Source organism: Lepus europaeus, chromosome 4, assembly GCF_033115175.1.
Source record: "Lepus europaeus isolate LE1 chromosome 4, mLepTim1.pri, whole genome shotgun sequence".
NCBI lineage: Eukaryota > Metazoa > Chordata > Mammalia > Lagomorpha > Leporidae > Lepus > Lepus europaeus.
Window position 1 is genome coordinate 165,495,268 of NC_084830.1, and position 17,252 is coordinate 165,512,519.

Here is a 17,252-nt window from a genome sequence, read left to right on the forward strand (position 1 = left end):
AGGGGAACGGCCAGGGCCGGCGCGACCCCCGCCTGGGCCCTCGGCACGCCGGGGCCGGGGCCCGGGCGGGGCGGGGCGGGCCCGGCGGTGTCGGGTGTCGGGTGTCGCCCCGCGCACACCTCGGCCGGGGGCGGGAGCGAACCACTGAGATGCGGAGACCTCCGCCGTCCTAGAGCGGAGCAGGAAGTGTCCCGGGGGAGGGCGCGCGGGGTCCGGCCTTTCCGCGCCTCGGCGTCCGCGGGCTCGGCGGCGCCCAGCGGCCGGGGGCGCGCGGCGGGCAGCGGCGGGGCGGGCGCGAGGCGCGGCCGCGCGGGCGGCGCCGGCCCGCAGCGAATCGGGCCCTGCGGGGAGGCCTCACCGGAGAGGATCCGCGGCGGCTGCGGCCGGGGGCTGGATCCGGCGCCGTGCGAGGGGCCCGGGTGGACGCTGGGGCCGAGCCAAGGCCGCGAGGTGCGCGGGGTGGGAGGAGAGTGCGCTCCTCGGCGGATCCCGGCGACCGCGGCCCCCGGGGCCGCCCCTCGCGTCTGCCGGGCCGAGCTTGCGCCAGGGGCCGGGGGACAAAGGGGCGAGGGGCCTGAGTACTGGGGCTGCAGGTGTGGCTGGAGTCCGGACCGGTGCGGAGCGCGGGCAGGTGGCGCCGACGGGTCACAGCCGCTGGCCCAGTGCCCGCTGCGTGCGCCGGCTGCACTGCAGAGACCTGGGTGCCGGGTGCCCATCGGAGGTTTTGCAGCTTCTCTGGCCTCATGGGTCCTCCCGCAGAGCAGGAGCCAGGCCCGCACGGCCTCCTCACTGGGACGCCTAAGCGGCGCTCACGCCCAGGTGTCAGTGCAGATGGGGTATGAGAGCCAGAGGCCGGGCAGGGCACCGTGCCGCCACCTGCCCGCCCACTTTTCCGGTGCTCAAGGTGTGCCTCGGGGACCCGCGCTCAGCTGCAGTGGCCTCAGGTCCCCCCGACGGCAGCGGCTTCTGCGGGGCTGTGCCTCCTGCATTACAGCCTTGGATTCAGGAGCTCTGAGCCCGCCGTGGGAGTGCGGTGTCCCTGCCCTGCGCGGGAAGGACTGTGGGTGGAGCCCAGAGCAGGGACCACGTCTCTGGGTGGGGACAGGGTGACTTCATATGGGGTAGATGTCCTAGTGAGTTGGACGCCAGACTCGTGGGAAGACCTGGTGCTAGGTGCCTCCCTGTTTTTCTGTGGCAACCTGCAGGTGCTTCCTCTGGTGACCTTCGGGTCCGGCCCACGCTCTTCCCAGTGACGCTGCGGCCCAGGGTGGGGTGCTTGGAGTGTGTAGGCCCGCAGGGCGAGGGCAGCCACTGGAGCTCCGAAGCTTCAAGGTAGAGGGCTGGGCACCCGTGGGTCCTGTCCTGATCGACCTGCTTTCCCGAGGGTCACTGGAGGCTCGTCTCCCGCTCCCCCACCCCTTCCACCCCCACGGCATTAGAGGCCCAGGCGGTGGCACTGTGCTGTGTCCAGAAGGGTCGTTATGCACTCCGGGGCTTTCCCGACCCCCCGCCCCAGGCGTGACCCCGGGACCCAGCGTCGAAGCCTCGATTTCTGTTTGGAACCAGGTTTGTCTTCTGCCGCTGACCCCGTCACTGCAGCTGGTCATGCCCACAGCGCTGTGCCCCCGAGTCTTGGCTCCGAAGGAGAGCGAAGAACCCCGGAAGATGAAGAGCCCCCCAGGGGAGGACCCCGGCCCTCGGGCCGAGCTGCCCAGCCCGGAGTCCTCCCGCCGCCTCTTCCGCCGCTTTCGCTACCAAGAGGCGGCGGGGCCGCGCGAGGCGCTGCGCCGCCTGTGCGAGCTGTGCCGGGGCTGGCTGCGGCTGGAGCGGCGCAGCAAGGAGCAGATCCTGGAGCTGCTAGTGCTCGAGCAGTTCCTGGCCATCCTGCCTCGAGAGGTGCAGAGCTGGGTGCGGGCGCAGGAGCCAGAGAGCGGCGAACAGGCAGTGGCCGCGGTGGAGGCGCTGGAGCGCGAGCCGGGCCGGCCCTGGCAGTGGGTGAGCTGGCGATCAGCCCCGGTCCGCACGTTGGGGGGGCCACTGCCCCTTGCTACCTGTCCGAGCCCGGACGGAGCCTGGGGTGGGCAGCTGTGGAGTGGTGGTGAGCCCCTGCCCCGGTGTGCTCTGCCTCACTCTGAAAAGCCCCCTCTGGGGTTGCAGCTCAAGCACTGTGAGGACCCCGTGGTGATTGAGGATGGGGAGCAGGAGCAGGAGCAGCTGCAGGCGGAACCGCACAGGGACCTTGCTGGGGGCCCGGACACCGAGCCCGTGGCCCTGGCTCAGAGCCCGGGGCTCCCAAGCAGACCTCCAGGCCAGCTCAGTGGGGACGCAGGTATGCAGCCCCTGGCGGCCCTGTGTGGTGGGTGTGGGCTTTGTTAGGGTGGTGGCTCTTGACTCCCCTGGCCCCTGAGGAGCTGTGAGCCATTCCCAGAGTGTGGGTCCGTCCCTAGGACATTGGACTCAGAGCCTTATGGGGACCTCTGCCCTCCCAGAGGGAGCGCTTGGAGAGGTGGGTGTCTTGGAGGTGCATCTCTGGACTATGTCCACAGCTGTGGCCTGAGCTTCTGGGAACCTGTGTCCCCAGCTGAGCGGTGGCCTGCAGGGTCCTTGTGGTGTTGCAGGGAGGCAGAGGGAGGTGGCAGGCCCAGGTGTGGTTCCAGTGCCCTTGGATGGGAGGAATCCTGGTTGTGCATTAGTCTGGGAGGCCAGGGGTCTGTGCTGTCATCCTTGGCATTATAATCAGCTTTTCACTAGAAATAAAACACCTGTTAAATCCACATGCAAGAATGTACAGGATTCTGCATGGTTAAGGCGAAGTGGTTGTGTGACTTCCAGGGCTGCTCACAGGGCCCAGGCACAGGGGCTCTGTCACCGACTTAGGAGGGTGGGCACCTGGGTGTGTTCCCGTCTGGGTGGCGCTGGGCTCACCCTCTGGAGCTTTACTTCCTGAAACAGCCCTTCAAGTGCAGTGACAGCCTGCGCTGCTGTGGGGTTGGAGCCTCGGCGTGAACTTGGGAGCACATCTTGCCAGAGTCAGTGTCTGTGTATACAGCCTGGGCTGGGCAGGGAGAGACCCTGAGTGTGGGGGCATCGTCCTGGGCCAGGCAGGGAGAGGCCCTGAAGGTGTGTGGGGGACATCGTCCTGGGCTGGGCAGGGCAGGGAGAGGCCCTGAGGGCGTGCGGGGCATTGTCCTGGGCCAGGCAGGGAGAGGCGCTGGGAGAGAGTGGGTAGGGTATCGTCCTGACCCACGTAGAGAGAGGGTATGGGGGAGTGTGTCATCTTAAGACCCTCCCTGCAGACGAGCCGTCTGCTGGTGCCATCCCCTGGTCTCCTTTGCGGGACAGCCCTGGAGTGGGACGGGGACTGGCTCACTGGGACACCCTCGTCTGGTCTCTTTCAGTCCTGCAGGACATGCCCGTTTTCCAGGAAGAGAGTATGCGGGGTGCCCCACAGGTGACCGCCCTTCAGCTGCCTCCGGTGAGTGATCACTGCAAGTCTTGAAACCTTGCTTCTTGTACCTGCCACAAGGTATTCAGCCCAGCCCAGAAGAGGTGAGACGGGTGGGTCTCAAGCCCTCCTCCCACTCTGCAGGCAGTGATGGCCAATCCAGGCAACTTCAGTCCTGTATTGGCCATGAGTGCATCCTTAGGGCATGGCCTCAGTGTGCCCAATACCTTGTCCTGTGGGGCTTGCTTGGGCTCTGCAGAGATGAGGTGGTGCTGGCCAGGCAGGTGCACTGGGTCCTTCTTGCCCTGTCACTGTCTCAGCTGCGACGTCCCATCACAGTGTCTCTCCTCCAAGTGCTTGGTTGGCTGGCGTGGCGTGACCTGCTCCCATGGGAGCATGGGCTCTGTGGACGTGGGCACTTGCTTCATTGCACGCTCCCTGGCCAGTAGGACATTGAATGAAGAATAGTGGATGCGCTACAGGCTGAGGATCCCTTGTCTGAAGTGCTTAGAACCAGCAGGGTTTCAGGTTTTGTGATATTTGCACCTACCACGGTACTTCAAAAAGCTCATGAAAATGGAATTAAAACACAAGTCTTGGGTAGACTTTAGCGCAGTGGTTAAGGTGCTGCTTGGGGCACCTGCATCCCATATTTGGGTGCCTGGGTCCTGTCCTGCTGCTCTGCTCTGATCCAGTTTCCTGTGACTGTGCCCTCAGAGGCAGCGTCCATGCCATCCTCATGGGAGGCCCAGATCGCGTTGCAAGCTCCTGGCTTCAGCCTGGCCCAGCCCTGGCTGTTGAAGCATGAGCCAACAGGTAGAGCTCTTTCTTCTCTCTCTCTTATTGTCTCTCTGCCTTTCAAATAAAAATGAAAATAAATAAATAGAAACTTGAAAAGGGAGTAAAAGATAAGTTTATTTTGATGCCAAAGCATTTTGAAGTCCATACATATGCAGAGTCTTCCCAAAGGTCATGGAAGATATGTGCCGTGAAAGACCCACGTGGAGTTCAGAATGATCTTGCCCCCAGACGAACTTCTGTGTCAAGTCCGTCTTCCCAGGGACATTTCTGGGTGGGCTGCTCCTCCTAGGCATGCCCAGAGCCCCTGCACACTCTGCCCGCCGAGCTGCTCTGAGTGCCAGGGTCCTGTGTTCCTCCAAGTGACAGTTGCCGTTGTTACTCACAGAGGAGCAGCATCAAGTGTCTCCAGCAAGCCCTCAGGGGAGCTCTGTGTCTTCCCGGGGGGCTCCCCCTCCTGTGCAACAGCGTGGGAAGGGGGGGCTGGCCATGCCCACCCTTAGCAGCAGGCCCCTTGAGGCCCTCCTCAGGCCTCTGGGTCAGAATGGGATAGATGTAGGATGTACTAGGTATTCTGTTTCTATTTTCAGCTCTTTTCTTTGGAATTTATTTCAAGTAGGGGGCAGGATCGGGAATGGCAAATCCCCTTCAGCTCCCCATCCTCCCCCATCTTGCCCTCTGCCCTGCTTTCCCCCGGCGCACCCCGCGCTTCCTGAGTCTACACAGCTGCATGCAGACTGCCCTTGGTGGCTTGCTCACACGACACTGGCTTCCCAGACAAGCACTGCAGTCACCACGGGGGATTTCACCCGGAAGCAGAAGCCCCCTGGCATTCTCACCTGGCACATTTCCTGCTCAGGATTTCCGGAATGTCCTGGGGGCGGTGGCTCTTGAAGTGGTAGGAGGCAGTGGTGATACAGACCTCTGGGGGTCGGAAAATGTAGGCCTTTAAAGGGGATCTTTGGTGTGGCTTTAGTGTGCATTTCCCTGCTGACTGACTGATTCGTTAGTTACATTTATATGAGGGGTCTTCATAAACTTCATGGAAAATGTAATATGGGAAGACTTTCCTGACACCAAAGCAAACAGCTTTTGTGTGTCTGTGTGTGTGTGTTTAAAGATTTATTTATTGACTTGAAAGGCCGAGTTAGGAAGAGAGCTCGATCTGCCATCCACTGTTTCACTCCCCAAATGGCTTCAGTGACCATGTCTGGGCCAGGCTGAGGCCAGCAGCCTGAAGCTCCATCCAGGTCTCCCACATCTGCTGCTTTTCCAGATGCATTAGCAGGGAGTTGGATTGGAAGTCGAGCAGCCGGGACTTGAACCAGGGACATCAGTGTTGCAGGTGGTTGCTTAACCCACTGCACCACAACACTGGCCCCCGAACTTAACCTTTAATTCCATTGTCCACAAACTTTCAAGTACCTGTGTGTGTGTGTGTGTGTGTATGAAGGAGCTTGAAAAAGTTCATGGAAAATGAAATTAAAAAGTAAGTTTAGAGTCCGACGCTGTGGCATAGTGGACTAAGCCTCTGCCTGTGGCGCCAGCATCCCATATGGGTGCTGGTTCTAGTTCCAGCTGCTCCTCTTCCCATCCAGCTCTCTGATATGGCCTGGGAAAGCAATAGGACATGGCCCAAGGGCTTGGGCCCCTGCCTTTCAAATTAAATTAATTAATTAGAATTAAAGGAGATAAATTCCAGAAAATTTATTTAAAAAATATTTATTTTGATGCAAAAATTTTTGAAATCCATGCAGTTTCTGACTTGTGGCACTCTTCGGTATTAGGGTCAGGCACACATATTTTGGAAAAATTTTTAAGAATTTTTTGATGCTTATAAATGATATATTTGGATTTTTTCATTTATCCTCCAGGTGCTTGTGACAGTATATCAAAATATGCTGAGTGTGGTGAATTGACCTTCTCAGATCTGTCTGAGGTTCTGTGGGGTTCTCTGTGACTGGGTGCGGGCATTTCAGCCTCCAGGCTAGGAAGGTGTAATCTGATGATTTTCTGCATGAGGCCCAGGAGGCTGTTGATGAAGTATCATCACCCTTCTTTCTGAATCTTCATCATCAAAGTGGGAGTGATGACATGGTGTGTGCATTCTTTGCTATGTTGACCACTTTCTCACTTTTTAAATCTATATATCTATATATAAAGATCTACTATGGGGCCAGCAGGTGGCTTAGTAGGTTAACTTTCTGCCAGTGGCAATGGCACCCCATTTGGGCACTGGTTCGAGTCCCAGCTGGATTGGAAGTGGAGCAGCTGGGATTTCAACCTGCACTCATGGAATGCAGGCCTTGCAGGTGACTGTTTAACCCACTGCACCACAACACCAGCCCCATCACATGTGTTTGTAAATGTTTACTGCCTTGGCCTGTGTTTTTCTTCAGGATGGAGGCTTTTCCAGATGTGCCTTGTGGGCTGTGTGTGTGATCTAGGCCATCTGTCAATCACATTTGCTTCTAGTTGTCACGGGTCTTAATCTCACTCATTCTGTTTCATTACTGTAGGCATTTGTAATATTTTTGTGAAACATCTGCCAATCATTTCTCTTTATTTTTATTCCTGGAAAGATTTTTTTATTTAGTGTTTTGGCTTTTTATTTTGATTTGATTGTGATTGAGGACTAGAACCTACTTTCTGGGTCTAAATAGTCGGCCACCACATCAGGCACGTGGACTGAGAGTCGTCTGGCTGCTTTGTCTCGTTTTCTTTCCTGCAGGTTAAGTTTTCCTGGGGACCAGTGTTTGCTTCTAGACTTTCATGTCAGTCCAGTTTTGTTCCTCAATCCAATTTCTTTTCTTTTCTAAGGTATATTTATTTGAAAGTCAGAGGTACAGAGAGAGATAGAGACAAAGAGAGATCTTCCATACACTGGTTCCCTCCCCAGATGGCTATCACAGCCAGCACCAGGCTAGGCCAGAGCCAGGAGCCAGGAGCTTCTTCCAGGTCTCCCACGGAGGTGCAGGGCCCCAGACACTTGGGCCAACTTCTGTGTTTCCCAAGCTATCAGCAGGGAGCAGGATTGGAAGTGGAGCAGCAACCCCCTGTGGGATGCCAGCACTGCGGACAGAGGCTTTGCCCGCTACACCACAGTGCCAGCCCTCTAAATCCCATTTCTGTTTTCAGAGTCTTTTTATCAGAGTTGCTGTGGCACTGACTTGAGAACTTCCTTGCTGCCCGTCCTGCACTGATGTCAGTGACTGACTTCCACCACCAGGAGAGGGACACACATTGGGGTTGTTATTAGGTTGGGAGTCTTAAAAAATAGTTCCTTATTGGATAGGCAGAGAGACAGAGACAGAGAGAGTAAGCTCCCATCTGTTCTTTCACTCCTGAAATATCCTGACGCTGGAACCAGGGACCCAATCCCAGTCTCCCATGTGCGGGTCCCATTTCTGGGGTCATCACTGTGGCCTGCTGGGGTCTGTGTTAGCAGGAAGCTGGAACCAGGAGCCAGAGCGAGGGATCCAACACACACTCTCTGAGGTGGGCCACAAGTTCCCCGACCAGTGTCTCATCTGCCAAGCCAAACTCCTGCTTCTAAGGTTTTATTATTTTTTTTAATTTTAAAGTTGGAATAGTGTTGGCCGTTCTGTTACAATACTGAAAACATAGGCACAATTAAAACGACAAGCCAGGGGTGCAAGCTTGGCTAGCGGTTACAACATTGCTTGGATGCCTGTATCCCAGATCACGGTGCTGGGTTCAAGTCCCAGCTCTGTTCCTGGGATATGCCAGCTTCCTGCTGATCGCAGTGGATGGGAGATGAAGCTCTCCACCTTCCTCCCTGCTTCTCCGGCCTCCCCCTCCTTCCCACCTCCCTCCCCCTCCCCCTCCAGCTTCCATATAAAATGAATACAACTAAGTAAGTAAGTAAGCCTCAAGACACTTTAAAAGAAAAAAAGGAGCCCCCTGGAAAATGGCAGGAAAAAGAAGTAAGTGAGCTAACAAGAGGGACCCAGATTGGCTGATGCAGCTGTGAAGGTTATTGAACTACTGTTAACTTTCTCTGGTGTTACAGAGCAGTTTCTCAGCCATGGCATTACTATTTTGTCCACATCATTCTCTGTCACGTGGGGCCATGTGTGCATTTACTTTTAATTTTTTCTTTAATTATTTTCTAATTTATTTGGAAAGCAGAGTTAGAGGGACGAGAGAGAGATCCTCCACCAGCTGGTTTATTCCCTAAACAGCCACAATGGCCAGGGCTGTGCCAGGCCAAAGCCAGGAGGCTGGAGCTTCTTCCAGGTCTCCTATATGCGAGCAGGGGTCATCTCCCACTGCTTTCCCAGGTGCATTAAAGGAAGCTGGATCAGTAGTGGATCAGCTGAGTCTTGAAGCTCGCCCATGTGGGATGCCGGCAACGCTGTGCCACCATGCCTGCACCGTCTGCTTTGCTCTGGACCCTTCCCTCCCTCTGGGCACCCTGCACATGGTGACCAGCCAGGCTGCCTTCTGCACCACGCTCCTCCTGACTTGTTTTCGCTGGTGCGCGTGCGTCTGTCCCTGGAGGCTGCCTGTGGGTTACCTCACCCCTTCGCTGGGGGCATCAGTGCTGCCCTTGCTGCATCCCTTCTCAGGGGAGCGCAGGGAGCCGATGCCCACCTCACACTGCGCCTTCACAGTAGACTGGGGGTGAGCACCGTGGTGGTCTGCGGGTGTTGCAGGGAGCACTGGGAGAAGTCCTGTTCTCACATCCAGCCCTGAGCTGTGTGCTGTGGGGGCTCCTCCCCACCCATTCCAGCTCACCCTCTCCCCTGGTGCAAGGGTCTGAATGTGTGCATCCCCCAGAATCAGGGTCTGGAATCCTAGTCTCCAAGCAGATGGTGGTAAGAGCTGGTAAGAGACCGCCAGCTGCCCAGCACCTCTGCCAAGTGGGGACAGTGACGGGAAGGCCGCTGTGACCAGGGCAGGGGCCTTGGCCCAGCTCGACCCTGCAGGGCCCTCTGCACACCTGCCGAGGACACCTTGGGGAGGCTGGCCCAGAGGGCAGCAGGTGCCAGCTGACAGACCACCTGTGGGAGTGGCTTTTGAGCCGGGTGCTGTGGAGAGGCTGGAAGGGTCTGGGGTGTGTCCTAGAAAAAGCTGTGTTGCTGTGAATTCACGGGCAAGGGCTCGGGGCCAGGGGAGCACCATCCTCGGGGGCCAAGCTCAGGTCCTGTGCGGTGAGAACAGGTTGTTGGTGGACACCTGGGTGGGCGAGGCCTGGTCACACGGGGGAGGGGTTGCGCGGGTTTGCCCCGATCCGTGCCCTGTGGAAGGCAGACCTTGTGGGTGATGGACGTGAGACAAGGGGAACGATTTGTGATGGAGTTGTTACTCAGAAGGGAAGCAGAGCCTGAAGACCCGGGACATTCTCAGGCTGTCTGTGTTAAGGAGAATGAGAGTGGCAGCTCAGGAGACAGCTGGAAAGGTGTGGCCCTGTGAGCATGCATTAGAAAGGCAGAGAGAGAGAGAGAGAGAGACAGAGAGAGAGAGAGAGAGGCTGACTCCATCAGCTGGTTTACTCCACACTTGGCCCCAAGTCCCCACGCTGTGCCTCCCGGGACAGCTTCAGTGCAAGAGTCCCTGACTGGTGGAGTCGCTGTCCTGGACCCAGCCTGGGACACTCAGGGACGTCCCAGCTGGGACACTGAGTGGCGTGGGGGCAGGGCCACCCAAAGCCACAGAGCCTTGGAGGCCCAGATGCAGGCCCAGAGAGGGCTGGTCCCGCCTGCAGGGTGGGACTTGTCTGGGACCTGTCCCTCCTGTCCCTCATCTCTCCCTTTTGGAATGTGCCTGATCCCACTCCCGGCAGGAGCAGTCGTCTCCACAGTCACACCTGCAGCCGCACCTGACACAGGTGCCACCTGCACCAGACGGGGGCTGTCGGGATGCAAGGACCGTGCTAGCCTGCCAGGAGGACATGGGCCTGGGCTGCCGGGGCTGGAGCGCCAGGGTGGGGATGTCTGTGCCCAGGTTTCATGAATGAAACCCTGACCCCCGTGTGAGGTCCCAGGAGGTGGGACCAGAACCTTCCGGCCCAGGAGGTCCCTGAGCCGAGAAGCAGGCCCTCACCAGACAGTGCCTGGCTGGCCATGGCCCTGGTTCCATGTCTGTCCACGGTGTGCTGTCAGCCCCTGACCCAGGCCTGGCCTCTGGTTTCAGAGCCGGGCTTCTCCCTTCAAGGACATGATCCTGTGCTTCTCTGAAGAGGACTGGTCCCTCCTGGACCCCGGCCAGACTGGCTTCTATGGAGAGTTCATCATTGGGGAGGACTGCGGAGTCTCCGTGACCCCAAGTAAGACCCGGCTCTGGGATGGCGGCCTGGGGTCCCTGCCAGGGTCTCCCTCCCGAGTGAGACTGTGCACCCAGATTGGGGGCTGGGGTCCCTGCCAGGAGCTCCCCCCATAACAGCAGGAGACTGGAGGTGTATTCAGGTCTGTGCCTGGTGGCCCAAAGCAAATGAGGCCTGGCCCCTGCCTGCCATTTTGACACCTGTGGCTCAGGCTTCCCAGGCTGTCTGACACCAGAGGCCCAGCATCACTGTCTGCTTCTGGCTTCACACCTGCCAGCCCTGAAGGCCCTGGCCCTGCCCCTAGGGGTTCCTGCCCACCACACTCCCCATCCACTTGACTTCTTGGTCTCTGCGCCTGGCTGTGCTGGCCACCTTGGGAGCCACTCAGTGGGGTGCCTTGCCTTCTCCTGGAGCAGATCACCCAGCCGCCCTGCCAGGCCCCTTCCAGGGAGAGGAGAGCGAGCTGCTGCCGGAGCTACTGGAGCTACAGGGGAAGGAAGCGCCCCAGGCCTCCCTCACTGGTGAGTGAAGGTTGCAGAACTGGGTGGGTGAGGAGACAGAACCAGGCTGTTTCCTGGCTTCCTGAGCAGCCCTCATGCGTAGTCTGGGTACTGATGCCTGGCCCTGTCCATGTCGTTGTCTGGATACTGCTGTCCTGCTTTCTCCCTCTCCCTGTTGTTGTCTGGGTACTGGTGCCCTGCCCTGTCCCTGTCCCTGTCGCTGTCTGGATACTGCTGCCCTGCCCTGTCCCTGTCCCTCATTTTAACTGAGCCAAGCTGGGGCCAGGTGTCCCTCAGGTACCCACCCTAGACCTGGTGCGTGCTAGGGCTCGGGCAGTCCCTCTGTGCCTGGGGCCTGCAGTGCTGGGGCTGGGAAGCCTGTACCTTGTGGGACAGCATGTGCGGGATCCTCAGCATTAGCGCCCCCTGTCGATGGCACTCAAAGATGCCCCGGAGCATGTGGGCTTGGGTGCCCATGCTTGCCTCATCAGCTCTGAGGCCAGCAGCCGCGCTGCTGTGTGTCCCACCGCACGCATCCCATCCTCGCCCTGTGGTCCCCCCCGCCCCAGGCACCCCAAGTCCCCACCGCCTCCCACCAGTCCAGCTGGGTATTCATAGGCTTGTAGGGAAAGCACCCCAGGGCAGGGGAGGGCCTGCTCCACTCCTGCCAGAGGGAGAAGCGCAGACCAGGGTCAGTACTGATCCTTTCAAAGGCTTTATTTTTGCAAAGTTCCATTTATTCATTCTTTTGAAAGAGAGTTTGGGGGCTGTCCTTGAGGTAAAACAGGTAAAGCCACTGCCTGCAACATGTTCCAGCTGCTCCACTTCTGATCCAGCTCCCTACTAATGGCCTGGGAAAGCAGTGGAAGATGATGTGGGTGCTTGGGCCCCTGCACCCACGTGGGAGACCCTGAAGAAGCTCCTGGCTTCTGCCTGACACAATCCAAGCCTCTTGGACAATTGGGGAGTGACCAGCAGATGGAAGAGCTCCCTGACTCTCCCCTTTGTAACTCTGCCTTTTAAATAAAAAATAAATTTTTTAAAAAAGGAAGAAAGAAAGAAAGGCAGTGGTTAGCAGAAAGAGGAGGATGTTCCATCAGCTGGTTCACTCCCCAAAGGACTACACCAACCAGGGCTGGACCAGGCTGAAACCAGGAGCCTGGAACTCCACCCAGGTCTGCCACGTGGATGCCAGGGGCCCAAGCACCCGGGCCCTACTCTGCTGCTTTCAGTGGCTATGTTATAGGGAGCTGGATGGGAAGTGGAGCAGCCAGCACTGGAACCAGTGCTCATAAGGGATGCCAGTGCCACGGCCATGCCTAAACCTTCTGTGCCACAGTGCCGGCCCCTCTTGCTGGCTCTAGACCCGTCCTCGTGGTGCTGGCCCTTTCTGCCTTCAAGCTCACTCATTCAGTGACACTGAGTGGCTCCCGGGGCTGCCCTCAGCTCATAGCCTGCCCCCTGGTGCATCCCCCAGTGCCAGACACACGATTTCCCCTTTTCCCCTGCAAAGACCTCCCAGCCCTCCAGCTGTTCGAGGTGGAAGAAAGAAGGAAACGGGATGAGCTGCAGGTGCTGGAGTCCCAGGCCTTCCAGCAAACGGCGCTCCCTCCAAGCACCCACCCAGGTACAGCAGGGCTTGGAGCATGGAGTTGCACCCATGCATGGTGCATGCACATACACGTGTGTGGCATGACATACAACCACACGGCTGCTGGGTTGTGACTGGGTGGGATGGGGGGATGATGGGCTGTGATGGGGCAAGTGGGCTGTGACTGGGCTGTGATGGGAGGGCTGGGCTTTGTTCAGAGTCAGGCACCTTCCTGACCCCTGGGACCTCCCACTGGGGAAGGAAGGTGGTGTGTATGGTGTGCCCATGGTTACCACCCTACACAGAGAAGTGCAGGCCCCGAGCTTGGAGGGACCTCCGTGGCCAGAGGGGAGGGAGGAGAGAAGGGCACAGCATCTGGGCTGACGGCTGCTTTGTGGCTCTACCTGTGGTCCCTGCAGGGCCAGCCAGGACCGAGATCACCCAGGAGCCCTGCAGGAACAGGTGTCTCTGGGCTTTGAGTCAGGCCTTCTGGGTAGGGTTCTCAGGGGCTGGCAGCACCCCTGACCAGCTTGGTTTCCTGTAGCTGGAGGTGGCCCACAGGTCCTGGAGAATGGCCTGGAGGAGGAGGAGGAGGAGGTGACCATCGAGATCGTGTTGTCCAGCTCTGGGGACGAGGACTCCCAGCACAGCCCCCATGGGCCGCAGCCCTGCCGGGGCAGTGAGGAGACGGTGGGCAAGGTGCCCACCTCCAGGAAGGCCTACGTGTGCCCTGTGTGTGGCAAGGCCTTCCGCTGGAGGGTCAACTTTGTACGGCACCTGCGTAGCCGCCGGGACCGGGAGAAGCCACGCGTGTGCCCTGTGTGTGGGGAGCTGTTCAGCGAAGGCGAGGACCTGGATGGCCACCTGGAGGCCCATGAGGCCCAGAAGCCCTACAGGTGCAGCTCCTGCGGGAGGAGCTTCCGCCTCAACTCCCACCTGCTCTCCCACCGGCGGATCCACCGGCAGCCCAGCAGACTGGAGCCGGAGAAGCAGAGCGAGGAGGGACTGGGCTTCCAGTGCCGGGAGCCCCTGGCCCGGCACCGCGGCGACACACACCAAAAGGATGCCATGCGGCCCTTCCAGTGCCGCTACTGCGTCAAGAGCTTTGGGCAGAACTCGGACCTCCTCCGCCACGAGCGTGTGCACATGAAGAGGCGCTCCAAGCAGGCCCTAAACTCCTACTGAGGGCTACCGCTCAGCCCCACACTCCTCCTGCCGCCTGCACCCGGGCCGTGTCCAACCCCACCTGCTGCCATGGTATCCCCACCAGCGCTTGTTCCATCTCAGAGGCCCCTGCACACGGTTGCCCCAGCTGGTAGAGGGCTGGTCTCCATCCTGGGACCACTGGGTCACCAACCAGTCCTCAGCACTAACCCTCCCATGTTGCCCTGAGCACGGACCCCAGGGTCCAGGCTGGCTGCTGTCCCTGAACAGGTTGGGTGGGGAGTGGACCTGGTGCACAGCACATCCTGTCTCCAAGGCAGCTGAAAGGCTGATGATGGGGGTGAGGTGGGGAGTCCTATGGTGGGAGCTCCAGGGTGCTCAGGGCTGGGAAACTGCCATGGTTCCTTTGGATGTGTGTGGGGGAGTAGGGCTCCCCAGGAAGGCAAAGCTCTCCTTTTTAACTATTGTGCACCTATCCCAGAATGCCCCTTTCTCTAACCGGTTGCCCTTGGTAAACATTTGAGTTGGAAGCTGAACTGTGGTCATTTGAAAGGCACTTCAATCCCTCCTTGCCCTCTGTCTTGTCCAGGAGCTGAACCCCCAGTGGGCATTGGCCTGGGGGCGCCTGGCTTCAGCAACGTAACTCAGTGGGCTCTGCACCTTGGATGGCTTGGTGCAGCAGGAATGTCAGTTATAATTCCCAAGGCTGCAGGTCTGGGGGCAACCTGTTGGCCAGGCTGGACCCTCCTGGGGGGCTGTAGGGGAGATTCGCCCCAGCTTCCAGGGTCTTCCTGGCAGGTATGGCTGTTCCTGGCTGTGGTGCTCTGTGAGTCTGTCTCCTGGTTTCCCTTCTCAGAGAGATGTAAGTCACTGTTCTCATATGAACTTGTCTACACTGCAGTCACAGGGCACAGGTGCAGGGCACACATCCGCCCACACCTGCACTGCTGCCCTCCCTCCTGAGCCTGTTGGAGTGGGATTCAGACTGTAGGGCCTGCCTCCTGGGCTGGCATCCCCTGCAGGGGACTGTGGGCCAGGCATGGCCAGCCACGGGCAGTGAGGCTGAGCACCAGGAGCTGGTGCTGCTGCTCCTGGGAGGCAGCTGTGTCAGCTCCACTCCAGTGAGAAGGACTGGGGGCTGTGCAGCTGAGCTGGGGTGCCGGGATCAGGCGGGTGTCCTGTGTCAGGGCTACCGCTGGGCAGCGGGCTGGGTGGAGGTGGCCAGTGCTCCATGTCACCCCTGTCACTTCACACCAAGAGGCCTCTACCACAGACCCAATCAGTTACACGGCTTTGTAGCCACAGGGACTGCTGGGTAGATAGACCCACTGGCCTAGGAGCAGGAAGCATGGTCCAACCCTGCGGTCAGACCTCAGAGAACTGGCGAGGCCCTTGGTTTCTAGTCAGCCGGGATGGGGACGCCCCCATGCAGAAGTGGGGCCCTCTGTGACGTCCACCCTGTGACACCCGGCCTGGCCTGTGTGTGCCCAGCACATCCTTGGCCTCAGGAAGGTCATTTCCCCTGGGGCTGCGGACACTTGGCTGGGAGAGGAGCCCTGAGCTCTCCAGTGAGTGTCTTGCCTGCAAGTCGGGCTTTGTGATGGACTGGAGCCCAGAGGAGGCAGTCCCACCCCCCAGGTACTGTCAGGGCGCCCAGCTGTGATTCACAGCCAGGTACCTGGTGGCAGGAAGACCGCGGCCTGTGTCTGGAGAGCCTGCAGGGCCGGGGCACGGCCAGGGGCTTCTCTGAGAGAAGCTGCGGCCCCCAGCCCACCAGGCCCGAGGGTGCTGGAGCAGAAGTATCTGCCTTCCCTTGGCCACTGGCATTTCTGGCCTCAGCTGAGGTGGGTAAAATATACAAGGTATTTGTGAGGCAGCTGAAGAAGTGCCTGTAGACAGATTATTTAGGGGGGGGGGGGGGTTCTTTGTAATGTAACAAGTAAAGTCACAGCAGGCAACACCAGCATCCACGTGGGAAACCTGGGTGCAGTCCCATCCTCCTGGCTTTGGCCGGGCCCAGCCCTGGCTTTTGTGGCTATCTGGGGAGTAAACCAATGGATGGAAGATCTCTTTCCCTCTCTCTGTAACTTTCAAGCAAATAAAGTAAACCTTAAAAATAAAAAGCAGCAATGTGTTTATTTTTTAAAGATTGATTTATTTACTCAAAAGTCAGAGTTACAGAGAGAGAGAGAGGTCTTACATCCTCTGGTTCACTCCCCAATTGTCCTCAATGGCTGGAGCTGCACCGATCCAAAGCCAGGAGCTTCCTCCGGGTCTCCACGTGGGTGCAGGGGCACAGGACTTGGGCCATAGCAGAGAGCTGGACCGGAAGTGGAGCAGCCAGGAATCGAAACCAACACACATATGGGATGCTGGCACTGCAGGTGTGGCAGCTTTACCCACTAAGCTGAAGTGCCAGCCCCAGCAACAATGTTTTAAAATAAATTAAAAATGATTATTTGTTTGAGAGGCAAGGTGAGTGAGAAATCTATCTGCTGATGGCCCCTTATGCTTGCAACAACTAGGGCTGGGACAGGCAGGAGCCAGGAACCCAGAACTCCATCCAGATCTCCGGTGTGGGCGGCAGGGACCCAAGCACCTGAGCAAGCATCCGTTACCTCTCAGGTTGCACTAGCAGGGAGCCAGATGGGAAGCAGCGTAGCACACCAATATGGCATGCAGCTGTCCCAAGCAATGGCCTACCCCACAGCACCCCATCATGCACCCCTAAAAGTCTGTAAAAGAGGTTCTCCAGTGACAAACACCTGCAGCAATGTTCAAGTTCTTTAGGAATCAGGTACACTCAGATGGAGCCTGAAAGCACAGAGCAGTCAGGCAATCACAATGGGAATCACAGCACCACGTTGGCTGGGACGCTGGCATGCAAGGGAGCTAGTGCTGTGGGTGTGCAATGCTGCAAGCATTCCAGGAACCCGGCAGTGTCTCCCAGGGTGCAGAGATGCAGCTTCTATGCCATAGCTCCTCCACTACATACATACCTGACAGATCTGTGCCGTGTCACCAAAACCTGTGCCACAGTTGAAATACCAGCACTCAGAGCCCCAACCAGAACACCCTGCCATGTGCCTGATGGTGAATACTCACGCAGTGATTCAACGGTGGCAAAGGTGAGACACAGCAAAGTGCAAGAAGACAAGTTCAAGTCAGCCTCGGGAATCAGAAAGGCCAGGTAGAGTCCCTGCCCTCTGACATCATTTACAGCAAGCGTCAGGTGTTGGTTGGCCCCACCGTGTGTCAGTGCTGGTGCCTGAGGCCCTGGGACCCCCCTCAGGTGTGCCTAGCTTCTGCAAAGCTGGTGGCTCCCAGGTGTGTCAGGAACGTTTCCTAAGGCAGCTCTACCTGAGGGGACTTGAAGACAAATGTGCCGTCCACAGGCACAGGTGCTGACCCTGCAGCACTGCTGTCGCCTCGCAGGTTGAAGATGCAAGTTCCAGTGAAAATGTG

At 58.5% G+C, this 17,252-nt stretch overlaps 1 protein-coding gene across 5 annotated transcripts; it reads left to right on the top strand.

Moving 5' to 3' along the window:
• The first annotated feature begins 364 nt into the window (after positions 1 to 364).
• Positions 365 to 16,154, top strand: ZNF496 (zinc finger protein 496). 5 transcript variants are annotated; one of them, XM_062189343.1, is made up of 9 exons: positions 365 to 450; positions 1,206 to 1,332; positions 1,567 to 1,995; positions 2,158 to 2,329; positions 3,399 to 3,475; positions 10,403 to 10,535; positions 10,946 to 11,053; positions 12,546 to 12,659; positions 13,168 to 16,154. In XM_062189343.1, exons 3-9 carry the CDS (start codon positions 1,606 to 1,608, stop codon positions 13,806 to 13,808), a joined length of 1,635 nt encoding a protein of 544 aa, XP_062045327.1. In that variant the 5' UTR covers positions 365 to 450; positions 1,206 to 1,332; positions 1,567 to 1,605; the 3' UTR covers positions 13,809 to 16,154. The 5 variants fall into 5 exon arrangements, with proteins under 5 accessions (XP_062045327.1, XP_062045328.1, XP_062045326.1 ...); XM_062189344.1 differs by lacking the exon at positions 1,206 to 1,332 and having other exon boundaries at positions 389 to 450; XM_062189342.1 differs by lacking the exon at positions 365 to 450 and having other exon boundaries at positions 696 to 1,332.
• Positions 16,155 to 17,252: the final 1,098 nt, after the last annotated feature.